Here is an 18,275-nt window from a genome sequence, read left to right on the forward strand (position 1 = left end):
TGAAAATCCATAGAGTTGTGGCAATAGACATGGTTCCTGCCAGTATCTCTACCATGCAGCTAGACTCTCAGAAATCTAAGAAATGGGGTGGATCCAGTCATCAAAGTCACAACTTTAATCCTAGCCATATCACTTATCAAATTAAAGACTCATGTGATCAGAAAAAGAGAGATATACCGTAAAGATAGATTCAGACAAAAAAAACTCTAAACCTTTTGCAGTGTGTTTAAAAATATATGTAGGCTTGGGAGAGAAAATAAAAAGAATATAGTCTTTTAAAAAGAAAGAAAAAAGAAGGAAGAAAGAAAGAAAGAAAGAAAGAAAGAAAGAAAGAAAGAAGCAGTTGGGTATGGTGATGCACACCTTTAATCCCAGCAATTGGGAGTCAGAGGCAGGCGGATCTTTTGGAGTTCAAGGACAGCCTGGTCTACAGAGTGAGTTCCAGGATAGCCAAAAATACACAGAGAAACCCTGTCTCAAAAAAACAAAAATTAAAAGTAAAAATAAAAGAATTACAATTTAAAATAAAGCCACATAAAGATGAAAAATACACAGAGAATCTGGATACTGTATGTTATTGTGTTGTCTTTGAATTGCTTGATGGCTGAGAAATGAGCAACAGCTGCTAAAAAACATTTGATTATAAATGTTGCTCGATTAATCCAACATATATATTTTGAAAATGCCTCGACTTCAAAATTTAAATCAAAAGATATGTTACTTTGGAGAAGAGGTTTTACTTTTGTTTCCACAGGAAATAAGAGGTTGTGGATTTATTCTGAGTTAAAAAAAAAAAAAGTCAGGTTTCATCAAGGAAGACCCCCTGAAATATCTCCAATAGAAGCAGATGGCCCAAATGATCCAATATTTCAGAGGACCTCTGTTGGATTTTCCTCTGAGTTCTACATACAGAACAGACTTAAGACTGCTGGCTAAAATGATCACGCATCACAGAATATTCCAGTCAGGATTTGACCATAATCCTAAATCTTCTTTAGGTCCCCCTAAGATAATCAGCATCCCCAATTAGCAGGAAGTAGCCTAGAAAACTATGCCCACATTCCCAAAAATTGGATTATGGTTGTTTTTCTTTGTTTAGAGTATTGGTTATAAATTGTTATGAATAATGGTCAGGAAGAAAGCAAAACAAAGGAGATTAAATTCAGAGTCTTTGTTTTGAAAAAAAAGAAGGGGTAAGTGCTGTGGGACAATGCTCTTATACTCTGTAAATCTTTGTCACTTGTATTGGTTTAACAAAATGCTGATTGGCCAGTAGCCAGGCAGGAAGTATAGGTGGAACCACCAGAACAGGAGAATTCTGGGAAGAGGAAAGGCTTAGTCTGCAGTCATCACCCAGACACAGAAGAAGAAAGATGTCAATGCCTCACTGATAAAAGGTACCAAGCCACATGGCTATCACAGACAAAAGTTATGGGCTAATTTAAGATATAAGGGTTAATAAGAAGCCTGGGCTAACAGGTCAGCCAGTTAATAATTAATATAGACCTCTGTGTGTTTCTTTGGGACTGAACAGCTGCAGGGCCAGGCGTAACAGAAACCTCTATCAAAACAAAACTTTCAAAAAAATAAAACCATCACACACCAAAATTAACCAGCCCTAAAATCTATACAACTTAAATTATATACAGCTAGAATTGGCATTGAAAAAGAAACTGTGAAACTGCATATTAAATCTGACATTTTTAGTATTGAATATGTTTTATATACTCATTCACCATAAAAAAAAAGAATTCAGAACAGAATTATAACTAGAAAAATAATGAGCTTTATGTCCTTTTTCACAATTCATGCCCATTACCTCCAATGTCTGGAATAAATAAACCTCAGATTCTCTCATATGTGGCATCTAGCCAGTGGTGTATGTATATATGTAAACAAATATACATGTTGGTACATATAGCACGAAGAGAAAGAGAAAAGCTAACTATGAGGGGATAAGGAAGGAGTAAATGAGTGTAACAGGCATATATTTTAATGGCATCATTAGTGAATCCTCCAAATTGCTCATATTACAACATCATAAAGGATATACCAAAAACAGATCAAGAATCACAGCATACAGTGAGATGACAGCCTTAAAGTAATGTCTTCAGGTCACTGTACACACTTAGGGACCATTAAACACAGCTCTACCAAAACGCAGCACAGTAACCACGGCACCATGTTGGCCCCTCATCCATCCTCAATGTCACTCACCCCATGTTCCTTAGCTGCTGTGACAACTCTCAGGAGAATGTCTTCCTCGACAAAAGGTCTCACGGCATCGTGGATGATCACAACGTCTGGCTGGTCTTCTGCCAGGGCTTTCAGGCCATTAAAAATTGACCTGTGGCGTGTGGCTCCAGCCTCGGCTAGTGAGATGCGCTTATGCCTGTACCTCTGGATGATGCTCCTCATTGCTTCCATGTTCTCCGCTGTCACGGCCACAACAATGTCCTTTATCCAGCATACTCTACAAGAAAAGCAAGTGTGCATTTAATATAACTGGATTCTAAGGTTCTTAAAGGAAAACTGAACTCCAGTATAAATAGTATCAGTCCACATAGGGAGATTATACCCAAAAGCTCAGTTGTCATACATTTTGGTTAGGTCTAGGAGTCACTAAGCATTTCACACTATCAATTGAGGTGATTTTTTTTGCACTATGTATCTTACATGGTATGGTACATAAAGTATGCTATACTACATAAGACATACATTAGATTATTTTTCACTTCAATTAAATTTGAACAAATGGTGTATCTGTAAATTGTCTGAGAAAACACACAAAAGAATATGCTTTAAAATGCATATTTTCCTTATTATTTCTCCCACAGTGGAAGAACTCAATACTACCAAGTTCTGTCGGCCGACTACCTCAAGATGCTCCATGAGCTGCAACCAACCACTCAACTATGAAAACTAAAAACTGGACCTCACACTGCCCGCACCCAGACTAATCACGGTCCACACTGCCTGGCTCTGGCTCTGGAATCAGCAAGTTTCACAAGCTTATGGATACTACTGCTAGCCAGCAAATGACACTGGGAACCTGCATGTCCAATGCCCCAAACCAGGACAAAGGCCTCTGACCCACAGAATCACTTAAATTTTCTAATATTTTATATACCAACAACAAATAAAGCCATTAAAACTAAGAGAAATTAGAGCTATAAGCCAATGAAATTCTATACATTCATGCTACAATAGTTAAGTCCTGAAAATGTATCAAATATCAAATCACAGATAACAAGAAAAGCACTTAACATGCATTTTGCACCTCTCTTTTTTAACTTGTATGATAGTTGTGTAATACTGGTACTCCGTTTCCGACAGAGGCATTATTCAGAAGACATTTATATGATAATTCATATGATATACTTCTATAATTTATGTAACAGATTCATATAATGACTTTACTATCTTTCATAGTATAGAAATATAGTATACCTCTATATCAAAATTAATGAAGACAGAAAAATGCCACTTTTTTCATTGACAATTCAATATGACTTTGTTGTTTTGGGAGATTTGTTTTTTCTTTTGTTTTGTTTCGTGTTTTGTTTTGTGTGGTTTTTATTTGTTTCATTTAATTCATCTTCTGGAGTATAGGTCCCATGGCAACACTTATCAGTCTTGCTTTTAAAAAAAAGCTCTTATCAAAGTGTTTATTGAACAAATAAACTACCCATACTGTAATATCTTCCAACACTTATGGGCTGGTTTCCTTGATTTTTCACTTAGATCTTAAGTAAAAGCTACTCTATTACTTTCATATTTTGTCAGACATCTCAGAATGACTTCACTGATGAAAATGATGCAGTAGCATGGAATCCACAAGAGCGATCTGCAGTTCTTACAGGGGATAAGGACTCCAGAACGAGATCACCTACAAACTGTTCCTTGGTTTGTTTAGCTCATCCCCCACACCAGTCTCATTCTTCACATTCTAGAACCTACCCTATCGTAGGAGTGTGGAAATCATCCTGTTCACAAAGACTACAGCAACTGGCAAGTTACCACTCTTCAGTCTCTCCTCACTGTGGAATTCTGAAAGGGTCTGGCTCAGGGCTCAGCTCCCACAGCTGTGATCCATTGTTCTTTCCTGTAATTGCCTATGTCCAGTACTTAATGCGATTCTTAATGTTTCCTCATCTTATCCCAACACAATCTATTCTTGCTGCTTCTGGATGATCCCTCTCACGCTCAAACCCTGGGGCCATGTTGCTGGCTCTTGTCCAGGCCTTTGTAGACCTTACTGCCTCCTCCCAGTCCCAAAACACACAGGTGTCCCCTCTGCCATAACCCTTTTACTTTCTGCCTAGCTACTTCCTGAATGGAAAGTAATGGGTAAGGGTCCAAAGTGCCCCCACTGGCTTACATATTTGAACATCTGGCACCCAGCTGATAGTGCTATTTCAAGATAGCGTGGGACCTTTAGGGCAAGAGGCATGGCTAGTTTTAGCAGGTCACCACACCTTTGAAGGTTAAAACCAAGCCAGCATCCAGGCTACATTCTCTGCTTCCAGGTTAACCCTGCTGATTCATTTCCACTGCCTTCCCCACTGTAACAGGCTGCATCCCCTGCAAATGTAAGCTTTCCCTCTCTTAAGATGATCCTCTCACAGTGAAGGGAAAAACAATTTAGAGGGAACACATCCTCCTACAGGCATGCCTCTGTGTTGCTCCTGTTTCTCCGTATCGCTTTCCTCGCTCTCTTATCCTACTAACCCAAATCTTAGCTCCCCTTGCTCTACAGCTGCAAACACAATCCAGTCCAGGAAACCTCCTTTGGCTACAAAGCTGGGTATAGCCTCCTTACCTTCCACTTCTGAAAGACTCATCCACGAAGATTATTGAGACCATGATGCTGCGGTCAGGATTGTTCTATCTTCCTCAATAGGCTGCCAGTTCTCAGAAAGACTGCATCCCAGAACTTAGCACGTATTTTACTTTCAATAATATTAGTTATAGAAACAGCTAAAAATGTGTAATCTTTGTTAGCGTCTGTGGACTGTGATAAGAATTTTACATACACTATCTCAATACTCAGCTCTTTGGGGAAAAAAATGCTACAGTCTCTATTTTACTCTTGAAGACACAAAGACAATGACCTGCCCATAACCACACCAGGAGAAAATGAAGGGACTGGGCTAAACCCAATCTGACTTTGGAGTTTACCCCAATAACCTTTATGCCCAGCTTTAAAATGCTTTAAACCACTGTTTTTCAAAGTGTGCATTTATTGGGACCTTCCTATTAAGTTAAACATAGTATTGTTGATTAGGTCAAATAAAAATAAGAATATAATGTATAGCATGAAATAAAGAAAAGTCCCTGAAAAAAGTGATAATTTAGAAAACATTACTCAAAACCACTCAAAAGGTAGTAAGCTTACTATGATATTTTGTTCAACAACCCAGGATAAACCCAGAACCTGGCAAGCTTTTGTAAGAACTATTTGTATTTCAAAGGATTTATTCACATTCTTTTCAAGACATAGAATTAATTTTTAATTCTGTAAAACACTTTTAATAAGGTAAAATCATGAGACTGTAAAAGACCTTAAGTACCTCCCACAGTGCATGCTGAGTAAATACTTAATGAATAGAAGCATCTGGTCTACCTCTGAGCTGGAAACAAGTCCACACCAAACCCCGGCAGCCTGATTCTATCAAATCCAAATGATTATTTCCTTCCTAGCACATTCCATAACAGATATAAACCTAGCCCCGGGGTCCATAACACCTACAGACATTTTGAGGAGGAAATATAATATCTCAGAAGTTATTTTCTCCTGGAATAACAAATGTTACAAGCATACTCTGCTCAGATGGTTTAATAAAACCAGTTGAAAACAGAACAGGTACACAAATTCTTATTTAAAAACCCGGGGGAAATCAAGCCCCTTTAACACCAACCTCTAAAACACTTATCCAGGCTGCTGAAATTGAGCCTTAAAGGGACAATGGCAGCTGCTGCTCTCCAACATGCTCGCCTTGATGGAAACTTAACTCTGGATTACACTGTAGCCTCTGTTTACAGATTCCCACTTTTCCATGCCCATACTGAAGATATAGGATAAAATACTGAGTTAGTGAGGCAGACTGGCTGCTAATCCCTTATCAACAGAAAGTCCTCTAGCTCTGTGAGCCTTGGAACAACTGGTCTTCGCCAGGCTTTGAAGGAGTCTCCACCATATAAACAAACTGAAAAAATTAAAACCACATGATCATCTCATTAGATGCTGAAAAACTCTTCAACAAAAATACAACATCCCTTCATTATAAAGGTCTTGGAGAGAGCAGGGATACAAGGAACATACCTAAGCATAATAAAGGCAATATACAGCAAGCCAACAGCCAACATCAAACTAAATGGAGAGAAACTCACAGTGATCCCACTGAAACCAGGAACAACACAAGGTTGTCCACTCACTCCATATCTATTCAACATAGTTCCTGAGGTCCTAGCTAGAGCAACAAGACAACAAAAGGAGATCAAGGGGATACAAATCAGAAAAGAAGAAGTCAAACTCTTACTATTTGCTGATGATATGATAGCTTACATAAGCAACCCTAAAGATTCTACCAAGGAACTTCTACAACTCATAAACACTTTCAGTAATGTAGCAGGATACAAGATCAACTCAAAAAAATCAGGAGCCCTCCTGTACACAGATGATAAATGGGCTGAGAAAAAAATCAGAGAAACATCACCCTTCACAATAGCCCCAAAATATCTGAGTAACTCTAACCAAACAAGTGGAAGGCTTGTATGACAAAAACTTTAAATCTTTGAAGAAAGAAATTGAAGAAGACACAAGAAAATGGAAAGATCTCCCATGCTCTTGGGTAGGTAGAATTAACATAGTAAAAATGCCAATCTTACCAAAAGCAATCTACAGATTCAGTGCAAAGCCCGTCAAAATCCCAGCAAAATTCTTCACAGACCTCGAAAGAACAGTACTCAACTCATATGAAAAAGCAAAAAACCCAGAATAGCCAAAACAATCCTGTGCAATAAAAGAACTTCTCGAAGTATCACAATCACTGACTTCAAATTCTACTACAGAGATACAATACTGAAAACAGCCTGGTATGGCATAAGAACAGACAGGAGGACCAATGGAACTGAATTGACGACATGGATGTTAATCCAAACACTTTCAAACACCTGATTTTTGACAAAGAAGCAAAAAATATCAAATGGAAAAAAGAAAGCATATTTAACAAATGATGCAGACATAGCTGGATGTCAACATGTAAAAGAATAAAAATAGACCCATATCTATCACCATGCACAAAACTCAAGTCCAAAAGGATCAAAGACCTCAACATAAAGCCAGCCACACTGAACCTCATAGAAGAGAAAGTGGGAAGTACACTTGAATGCATTGGCACAGGAGAACATGTCCTAAATACAATTCCAGTAGCACAGATACTAAGAGAAACAATTGATAAATGGGACCTCCTGAAACTGAGAAGCTTTGGTAAAGCAAAGGTCACAGTCAACAAGACAAAACAGTAGCCTACAGAATGGGAAAAGGTCTTCACCAACTCCACATTGGACAGATGGCTGATCTCCAAAATGTACAAAGAACTTAAGAAAATGGTCATCAGAAAAACAAATAATCCAATAAGAAAAAGGAAAAAAAAACCATGGAGTACAGACCTAAACAGAGAACTCTTAACAGAGGAATCTAAAATGGCTGAAAGACACTTAAGGAAATGCTCAACATCCTTAGTCATCAGAGAGATGCAAATCAAAACAATTCTGAGATTCCATCTTATACCTGTAAGAATGGCCAAGATCAAAAACACTGATGACAACTTATGCTGGAGAGGTTGTGGGGAAAAGGGAGCACTTCTGCATTACTGGTGGGAATGCAAGCTGGTCCAACCCCTTTGGATGTCAGTGTGGCAATTTCTCAGAAAATTAGGAAACAACCTTCCTCAAGACATGGTAATACCACTTTGGGGTATATATCTAAAGGATACTCAACTATGCCACAAGGACATATGCTCAACTATGTCCATAGCAGCATTGTTTGTAAAGCCAGAAACTGGAAACAACCTAAATGCCCCTCGACCAAAGAATGGATAAGGAAAATGTGGTACATTTACACAATGGAGTACTACACAGCAGAAAAAAACAACACCTTGAAATTTGCAGGCAAATAGATGAAGCTGGAAAACATCATTTTGAGTGAGGTAACCCAGACCCAAAAAGACAATTATCATATGCACTCACTCATAAGTGATTTTTAAACATAAAGAAAGCCCACCTACAAATCACAATCCCAGAGAACCTAGACAACAATGAGGACACTGAGACAGACAGACATGGGAAGTAGAAAAAGACAAGATCTCCTGAGTAAATTGGGAGCATGGGGACCTTAGGAAAGGGTTGAACGGGAGGGTAGAGGCAGGGAGGGGAGCAGAGAAAAATGGAGAGTTCAGTAATACTCAATAAAAAAAAAAAGGAGTCTCCAAGGCAAGACAATGCAGAGCTCTAATTGAATACAAAATACAAATACAACAGCTTTACTACTTTCCTTCACTTGGACATGACCTTCGTAAACCAAATTGCTCTACTTTACCATTCATCTAAAAGTATGGTAAGCACCTTTCTCTTTCTGAATCACTAATCACTGGGATCAATACCACCTCCTAAACATTTCTCACATCCTATCTCCCCCATTCTTATGATCTCGATTTAACTTGAATGACCAATATTGCTCATTTTGAGAAACACTCGTGGAATTATCATCTGTTCTGCTCAGCAGAATTTGCAATGGACTAAAGCAATATTATAGACCAGGACAACTGTGTGTGTGGTTGAGATCCACGGCCAAATGACGACATTTTGATAAGCATGAACCACATAGAGGAACAAGTTCTCTTAAACAGGGACTTCCACCTAAGAGGGCTGAAGAAACCACAAAAGCTTCAGGGCAAGTGAGGTCAAAGCAGACCTGATGGGGCCGCCCAGCCCCACTCATCAAGAAAAGCATGGCTTAGATTCACGTGTCTGTTCCTGTGTAGTCAAAATCTTGTATTCCATACTAACCAACACTTCTAAAATCTCTAAAAAGAAATCAGATTACTGGTAAGAAGTTTTATTTCCATGGCCACCGTAGTCACCAACCCCACATTTCATATCTTAACAACAATAACAATAAAAAAAAAAACCTTGACCCTTCTGTGACCCAGCCAGCTGCAGGTTTTTCCCAGCTGACTCCAGCCCCTGCCAAGATTAAACAGGTATTGATAAAGCTGTCACACAGTGGAGTAAAAGAAACCGACTCCAGCCCTGAGCTAAAGTTCATTAAACTGTCAACTCCACATTGTAACCCCTCAAACAAAGAGTCCATAAGGCGAGCATCACCTGCCTCTCCTTTCCCAGAATGAGCAGCAGCAGAGTCTTCTCCTCCGATGCCACACTATGCTGACTACTGGTGTAGGGGGTTCTGAAGAGGCTCCTTATGGAGTTTGCTAGCCATTTGGGCAAAAGACTGCTCTTGCCTGGACTGCTAAACTGGACATGCAAGATCCACACACACACACACACACACACACACACAAAAATGACTGCTAAACCTGCCTAAAGGTAAGATGATTCTTCAGGGTTCCTGCTTCATAAAAGAGTTTGCGAGACATTCTGCAGTACACAAAAAAAGTGACTGACAAACTGCCAATATAGGCAGAACTGTCTTTAAAATTTCCTTCTTCATAAAAAAGTCTGCTGGATACTATGGGCCAATAGGCTAACGATGGATGCCCCAACAGTACAAAAAACTTTGAGTGACTATCCAAGTAGCAAGATGTCTCTGTCAATTTTGGAGTTTTAAAAGTTGCTTACAATGTACTTCCTGTTTACTCAAGTAATATTATATCCTTCTAGAGTCTTTAATGGAGTTAAAAATAGATAAATAGTTATAGTTCTCCTTCGTTAAGATAAAAGATAAAGTAAACATAAGTATTATAACTGTAATTCTTATTTGATACCTGTTTTGTTATATGTAATTTTACTATGTTAAAGTTAAAGCCTTTCTTTTTTGTTTAAACAGAAAAGGGGAAATGGTGTAGGAGGTTCTTCTGTTCGTGTGTTGCTTCCATTGGTTAATGAACAAAGAAACTGCTTTGGGCCTGATAGGGCAGAACTTAGGTAGGCAGAGAAGACAGAACTGAATTCTGGGAGGAAGAAAGCAGAGTCAGAGAGACACCATGGATCTTCTGTCTGAGATGGATGCTGGTTAGAATCTTGCCGGTAGCCACAGTCACGAGGCGATACACAGATTAATAGAAATGGCTTAAATTAAGATATAAGAATTAGCCAATAAGAAGTTAGAGCTAATGGCCAAGCAGTGTTTTAATGAATACAGTTTTTGTGTGGTTATTTTGGGTGTAAGCTAGCCAAGTGGCAGGGACAAACAAAGGGCCCCTCTCCATACAGCTGTCTACTGCTTCCTTCTGCACAATCCCAACCAGCCCCAATGCAAATGGAGCTGCTCCATTGTGGGAACTGCTCTACTGTTCCTTCTGTGGGCCCCTGACTGTGAGGGACAAAACCATTTCAAGCTCAGATCCAGGAAGAACATTTTTCTAAACAGTAAAATTGGGATACGTGTGTTAATGAACTGAGCCAAGCCTCCTATCAGAACTTCACAGCCCTGAAATAATATTTTTGTCACGTGGCTTCTTGAAACAAAATTTCTTCACAGAAACTCTTGTCACAAAGCGATAATCACATGAGGGACTAAGATTCCCAATCTCATGTCCTTGTTAATCAAATGAAAAATTAATCAAAGTTCCGTGAGTTACAACCTGTTATAATTTATCCCAATTTCCCGAGAAGACTATTCAGATTTCAGACTGCTGTTATCAAGTAAGGAAAATGGAAAACAAGTGTTCTTTCACCATATTTTCCACAATATTTTATATTATTTGTATTTTATATTATATTTCATAATGTTTTGCAAACATTATTGTACATTAAAAGATTTAATTGTTAGTGTTCACCTCTCTCAGGCTACCATGGTACATGCAAAAAAGCAAATTAATACAAAGCACTTCGCATGTAAAGAGATGGTAAATGAAAAAAAAATCTACTACTCCCTCCATATGACTACCAAGCAAGGATCCTCTGGCAGTGGGCACTGCAAGCCATCCAATGCAAAGCTTTCCATTGTCAGCATGAATGCTACGTCCATTGAGAGCCATCCCATGCCCAGTATGGATGCTGCATCCATTACAAACCATCCCATGGAAAGCATGGATGCTGCATCCATTACAAACCATCCCATAGCCAGCATGGATACTACGTCCATTGTGAGCCATCCCATGGAGGGCATGGATGTGGTACTAGAACCCTGTAGGTGTGTGGTATTGACAGGATGGCTGAATGAAGCAACCTCCATACCATAAGAGGAATAAAAGCCACAGTCAGCGGTTGTAACTGGAATCATTTCCAGGTCTGACTGAATTTCCGATGTAACCACCGGCCTGATTACATTAATCAAGGATGATTGCTGCTCCTTACACTTCCATTTGCTAAATGCCAATAATCAGAAAGTAAAATAATCATACGAGCAATGGCTTTGTCTCTTTGGCTTTCTGAAGTGTGATGAGGACCGGGAGAGGGGGTTGCTCCTAAGTAGAAAACGCCAAGGACAGCGGTTTCTATCGAAGCCCTCTAGCTTGAAATGTAACCCGTCACTTAGGTTCCTATCTGACTTCAGGAGTAAAGACCTAGCAGAACTGGAGGCCTCTGTACTGCTGTCGACTCCTACCCTCCCAGTCTCACCTTAGCCCCATCACAGAACCACACAAGGAACGCATCCCTTCTTCCCATCTCACCAGGTCCTCGGGCCTTTCAGACACTGCTCACTGTTTCTGGAACTAATAACGTCCTTCTCTTTTCTAGGGCCTCAACCTCACCCTCCCGCTATTGAAAGGCTGGCATTAACCCTGCTCTTCTCTCTACTGCCCGGTATTTGGCCAGGTCCATCTCCCAGGTAAAAAATAAAAATAAAAAATCGCCCAGAAAAAAAAAAACCGTGCCTGCTCAGGAAACCGGAGGCGCTCCTGGGCCACTCAGGCGCACGCATGCGCGGTGGCTGTGCGAGCCAGGATCTCCTAGAGCGGCTGTCCCTGCGGCCCCCGGGCCAGCGTAGGAACCGAAAGTCTCTGGGCCCCTGCGCCCCGCTCGCCCCCGAGCCGAGCCGGGCGCTCGCCCCACGCTGCCTGCTGGGTGGGCTCTGGGGAGCGGGTGCCAGCGCCAGTTACCTCTCCAGGGCCTGCAGGGTGTAGCTGATGAGCGGCCTCTCCAGCACGCGGCAGAACTGCTTCGGGGTGCGGACACCCATCCTCTCCCCGCAGCCCCCGGCCGGCAGCACGGCTGCCACGGTTCCAGGGCGACTCCCGGGCTCGACCCCGGCGCCAGACGGCAAGAACGCTGGAAACGCTGAGCCCGCTCCCGACGAGCCGCTCACGCAAATCCCCGGCTCGGCGGGCCTGCTGCGCGGCCCGGGCTTCATGACACGAGCAGAGAGCGCTGGAGCCCGCGGTGCAGGCAGGAACCGGGAGCGGGCGCCAACACCAGCCCGGGCCGTGATCGCGGGTCGGGGTGGGAGTGGAGAGGTGTCCAGAGGACTCGGGAAAGTGGCCCCAAGTGCTGATCCCAGCGGGAATGGCCGAGCTGTCCTCCCGCCCGGGCCCAGCGCCCCAAGCACTGCTTTCTCTTCCTGCTCGTCCCTCTCTTCCTCCGGGCAGGCCCAGCTGAGGCTGCGGTGGCAGTCCTTACACAGTTTAGGGTCACACACACGCAGCTCTGCACGACACAGTCACGGTCCCCATTCTTAATAAGTGGGAAAGATTTGTATTCACGTTACAGTACAAGACCCAGAAGCATGCACCTCGGTTATATGAATTTCACAGATGCAGACTGATTCTACCAATGCAGTCAGGTGAATAGGATAGGAAAAGTCTAGAATACAGACTGCAAGGTTGACTCCCAGACCTGTCTGTACGTTGGAACCACCCAAGTAGAGTGTCCCTGAACTGTGTTCCACGCTCAAAACTGGGGATCTGATGGGTCTACTGGGCAGCCAGGGCTGCAGGTTTTTGTGTTGCACAGGTGATCCTGTTGAGCAAGTGCATTTGTTGTGACCAGGGGATGACAGCAATCACAGTAATTGCTGAACAATGAACACACATCCCATGCTAACAGATAAAACCCTAGTGGCCGCATTCATTGACAGGGAAATACAAATGCTAAGTAACTTGTGTAAGATAGCGCAGTCGATGGCAAGGCAGCCATAAACCCTTGATTTAGAGGTGCAGCCTACGTTGAGAAATTCCAGGCCTGCTCCGCATCTTGCCCTTATTTAGTCCTGCCTTTCTGGAAAGTGTTGATGAAATATAATGGTGTGCCAACGACTATTGTATTCAGGATCTGAGAAGTAAAATTAATGAGCGCAACGCCTAGCTTTGTTTGTGGTTTGGGTTGCATGCCCAGCTTCAGGAATGTCTAATACTTATTAGACGAATTGCTGCTTGAATAATGACAACGTATATAGAATTATTTGACAATGCATACTATCAATCTTAGCCCCATCAATAGATGAATTAAATTCATAAGAAAAAAATCTTGAGCATTGAAAGTACCCAGTTATAATATTAAATCTCATTATTCTTATCCATTTTGCCCATTGTAAGTGTACAAAAATAAATTCTCTGCTCTTGCCCTCTTTGTCTGATATTCTAAAGCATTTTCTTTTGTTGCTTTCAGTATAGCTAATGGAGAGCTTCTGGGCTAAGTGAAGTTTGTCGAACTCTTCACCCTGAGATGAAAGCACTGTTGTGTATTTGCATTGCAATGTTGAAGGTTTTCTTCTCAGAAACAGAGGTGGAGAGCAAGGGACCAAGAAACTGGGAGACAGACAGAGGGAAAGGTGGGGAGGGGAGAGGCCGATTCTAGCAGAGAGATCTTCTTAAAGAGTTAGGTGTTTGGAAGTGTTATAGTTTACTAGCGTGAGACACAAGAGAAGGCTCCATCACAGCTTGTGAACAGAAGGATTTTGTTATGGATCGTGGAGAGAGAGGAGTTGGTCCCCCCAGAAGTCCAATTGCAACACCAAAGACAGCAGAGCACTCAGCAGGGAGGGAGCATCAGAGACAGTGGAGCACTCAGTAGGGAGGGAGCACCAGAGACAGCAGAGCACTGAGAAGGTAGGGAGCACCAAGCAGGTATGGAGCACCAGAGGCAGAGCACGAAAGAAAATGCACCTCTATCAAACCATGGCTTTTGTGGTTGTGGCTGTGGGCCAGTGAGATTTCATAAAGTCTGTGCAATGGGGCTAGTCATCTCCAGGTCTGTGGTGTGATCCATTAAATTCCATTATGCTCAGATATGTTCGGCATGGGTTTTGTGGACTGAGGAACAAATGGGTTATAGAGCAAACCATCCAAAAGGATGAAAGTTTTACAAGAAAAAAACACTAGCGAGAATGCAGGGGAAAGAAGCCTTGTATGCTCACGGTGGAGATTTCAGTTAGCTCTGTAGGGCTCACTAGAGCGGTTCCTCAAAAATTAAAACGCGAATCTCTAGACAACGAAGCTAGATTACTCCTGGCATACACCTGAGGAAATAAACTGAGACTAGACGAGAGACAATGTGCATGCCCTGTTTCTCAAAGCAATTGCCACAATTTTACAGACACAGAGTCAGCCTGGCTGCCCTAGGGAAGGATGGATACAGTCTGGAACATTCACAGCGGGACACTCGGCCATAGAGAAGAAGGAAACCTGCCATGGCATTTGCACAGAGTAGATAGAACTAGAGATCATCATGTCACATACCACGTGTGTTCTCTCATATGTGGGGGACTGTTAGTTCAATGGGGAGGAGAAGCAGAGAAGGTTAAGTAGGGTGGGTGGGTACGATTAAACACAATATATTCAAGTCTAAAAACTTCTCAGAGAAACCTGCTCATCTGTATAATTAAAAAGGGTTGGCTTTACTAATTTCTTTGGGATCACTTTCCATCATCAGAAGTTGACAAGTTATGAGAAACTTACAACACTGGTGAAGGTTTGTTCTTAAAGAAAATACAGTAATTTTGATCTCGGCACTCAGGATCATCAGCTCTCATATGCTCTATAAAGAGTAGATTCCATTCAAGCATACTCACAATAATAGCTGTGATTTCATGTTATAGCAACTTATAGCAACCAACCATCAGCGGGAATATCAAGGTGTTGGGGAGATGACTTGGTGAGTATGAGCACATGCTGTGCAAATCCAATGCAGAGCTCAAGCGACCCAGCTGAGTGAGCTGTGAGCTCAGGTAGAGGTCCTGCCTGTATCAAGGCAGTAAAGCAGAGAATGGGAGAGGGAACTAACACTCAGTGTCCTCCTCTGGCCTTCATACATGTGTGCTTACCAGTGCTCAGACATGGATTCACCACACATGCACACACCATGGAGCAAGTAGAAGATATATTATCAGGAATGGAAGAGCAGATATACAAATTCAGACACTGACAAAGATAAAAATTAGAAAACATATATATTTGGTGTGGATAGTCCTTCTGTATATGTGTTGCTTTTATTGGTTAATGAATAAAGAGGCTCTCTTGGCCTGTGATAGGGCAAAAGAGTAGAGCTAGAGGGGGGAAAACTAAACTGAATGCTGGGAGAAAGAAGGCATAGTCAAGAGACACCATGTATCCACCACCAGGAACAGAGGAGCTGGAACCTTGCTGGTAAGCCACAGCCATGTGGTGATATACAGATTAATAGAAATTAATTAAATTAGGATGTTATAGTTAGCCAATAAGAAGTTAGGGGTAATAGGCCAAGCAGTGATTCAAATAATATAGTTTCTGTGTGATTATTTCAGTTCTGGGCAGCAGGAAACAAACAAGCAGCCTCATACAACATATATTAGTTGAAGATATCTTACATCTATTTATGCTATGGATCATTTTAATGATGCAAATAGATGTTACATCCTTTTATGTTGCATTTGTTTAACTATTTGAAGCTGTGTTACTTTGCCTGTCTAAAATATCTGATTAGTCAAATAAAGAGCTGAATAAAGAGCCAGTATCGATTCAGGAGAAAGGATAGGTGGGGCTGGCGGGCAGAGAGAATAAATAGGAGTGGAAATCTGGCAAGAGAAGATCAAGGAGCAACAAAAGGAGAAGAAGAGAACATCAGGCACCAGCCACTCAGCTACACAGCCAGTCACAGAGTAAGAAGTGATGTGGGAATGATTTCTTATTAATAAAGAAACTGCCTAGGCCCATTTCATAGGCCAACCCTTAGGTAGGCGGAGAAAACAGAACAGGATGCTGGGAGAAAGAAGCTGAGTCAGTGAGTCGCCATGATTGTCCCACTGCAGACAGATGCAGGTTAAGATCATTCCTGGTAAGCCAGCTTGTGGGCTACACAGATTAATAGAAATGGGTTAGATCAATATGTAAGAGCTAGCCAATAAGAGGCTGAAACTAATGGGTCAGGCAGTGTTTAAAAGAATACAGTTTCTGTGTAATTATTTCGGGAATTCGGGTAGCCATGGGGGTGGCCAGGTGCCGGGGACGCAGCCCCACCGCTCCAATTACAACAAAGAAGTAACAAACGGTATAGAGAATAGGGAAACATAAAAGCCCAGAGCCAAAGGTAGACTGGATAATTTAAGTTTAACAAAACTGACTATAAATAAGCCAAGCGCAGGCTGGACATTCATAAGTAAGAATACGCCTCCGTGTACTTATTTAGGAGCTGGGTGGGTGGCAGCTCCCCAAAAAGCTCAAGAGTGAAGAGCAAAGAGTAAAAAAAAAAGAAAAAAGAAAGAAGCAACCATACATATAAGATCTATGGGGTGGCACTAGTGTAGAAAGTCTATAATTCAAGGGGGCTAAAGACATAAATAATACATTCAATAAAATCATCTCAGAAAATATCCCAAATTTGGGGAGAGAGATAAGCACGTTCTGGAGGCATTTGTTACAGAGCAGTAAAAACACAAGAGGAAAAAATCTCCATGTTGGATAATAACCAAACTAAATATAGAGAACTCCGCTGCAAGAGAAGCACCAAGTCACATGTAAAATGCAAAGCTATCAGAATTACAGACAATTCTCAACAGAAACTCTACAGTCGAGAGAATTCTTCACAGACCAGTATGGCAAGGCGATTCTTCTGCTGAGATGGAAAATTCCCAAGTGACTCTAGGGGGTATCAAGCTGAAAACAAGAATAACCCAAATTCCAAAAGAAAGCAGTCATCAATCTAGATTACAATAACTAGCAAGGCAGTGGGATGATTTGTCATAGTTGAAAAAGAAAGGAAAGATTCCCATAACAACAAACTTAAGGAAGCCATTGCCCCTACACCAGCCCTGCAGAAACACTGCAGAGAGCTAAGGAGATGGCTTAGTCCTATAGACTCAATAATAGGAAGGAAAAACAGGGTAAGGAATGAGCAAATTCCTGAAACTCCCTGGCTGGATATCCCAGCAAAATCTGTGGGATCCAGATTTCATGGAAGACCTCAGCTCAAAAATAAAATGGAGAGTCACTGGTAAAGATACCTTATATCACAGCCTCTGACTGCCACATTCACACACACACACACACACACACACACACACCACATGCACTCACACACACCTATATGGGCACACACACATCACACCTATAGTCTCACACACACACACAAAGGAGTCCTTTCGGGTAATACTAAAGATAGACACATCTGTAATGCTATATGGAAGAATAAAAGATAGGAGAATAAAGAAGTAAAACCAATAAAATAATAGAAATTAGCTCACACCTTTTAATAGTAACTGAATATTATTAGACCAATCAGAAGACAGACTAGAAAACTAGACTATGAAAACATGATTTATTTAATTGTTGGCCCAGAAGCACAATGTACCATCAAATATGGCCTTATCTGGAAAGGATGGAAAAGGTTATTCTGAGCAAATATAACTAGAAGGCAAGCAGAGATGACTGTTATTTATGATAAAATAGACTCCAAATCAATACTAATCAAAAAAGATTCTTAAAAGATCACTTTATTCTAATTAAAGGAACCATCCATTAAGAGGAGATTACAAGTCTAAACATGCACTGAGCACCAAATCTCCCACTCCCACACAGCAAATACCATTGAATTTAAAGAAACAGCTTTATTCCAACACAATAATAATGAATGATTTCAGGGCCCCACTCACTAAGAGACAGAGCAGCCCATAAAAA

The 18,275-nt window shown here is 41.3% G+C and overlaps 1 protein-coding gene across 3 annotated transcripts in view; it reads right to left on the reverse strand.

Moving 5' to 3' along the window:
- Ispd (isoprenoid synthase domain containing) overlaps positions 1 to 13,312 on the reverse strand; it is a 233,200-nt gene extending 219,888 nt beyond the window's left edge. Inside the window, exons 1-2 of one of the 3 annotated variants that reach the window (XM_005343845.2) lie at positions 12,291 to 13,312; positions 2,218 to 2,473 (exon numbers count right to left, since the gene is read on the reverse strand). In XM_005343845.2, coding sequence (XP_005343902.1) covers positions 2,218 to 2,473; positions 12,291 to 12,541 — 507 coding nt within the window. In that variant the 5' untranslated portion in view covers positions 12,542 to 13,312. Of the gene's footprint in view, positions 1 to 2,217; positions 2,474 to 4,822; positions 4,877 to 11,861; positions 12,037 to 12,290 lie in introns of those variants that run through there. The other 2 variants (XM_026787568.1, XM_026787558.1) reach the window with 2 other exon arrangements.
- Between the last annotated feature and the right edge of the window lie 4,963 nt (positions 13,313 to 18,275).

The sequence above is a fragment of the Microtus ochrogaster genome, chromosome 1 (assembly GCF_000317375.1).
Source record: "Microtus ochrogaster isolate Prairie Vole_2 chromosome 1, MicOch1.0, whole genome shotgun sequence".
Lineage (NCBI taxonomy): Eukaryota > Metazoa > Chordata > Mammalia > Rodentia > Cricetidae > Microtus > Microtus ochrogaster.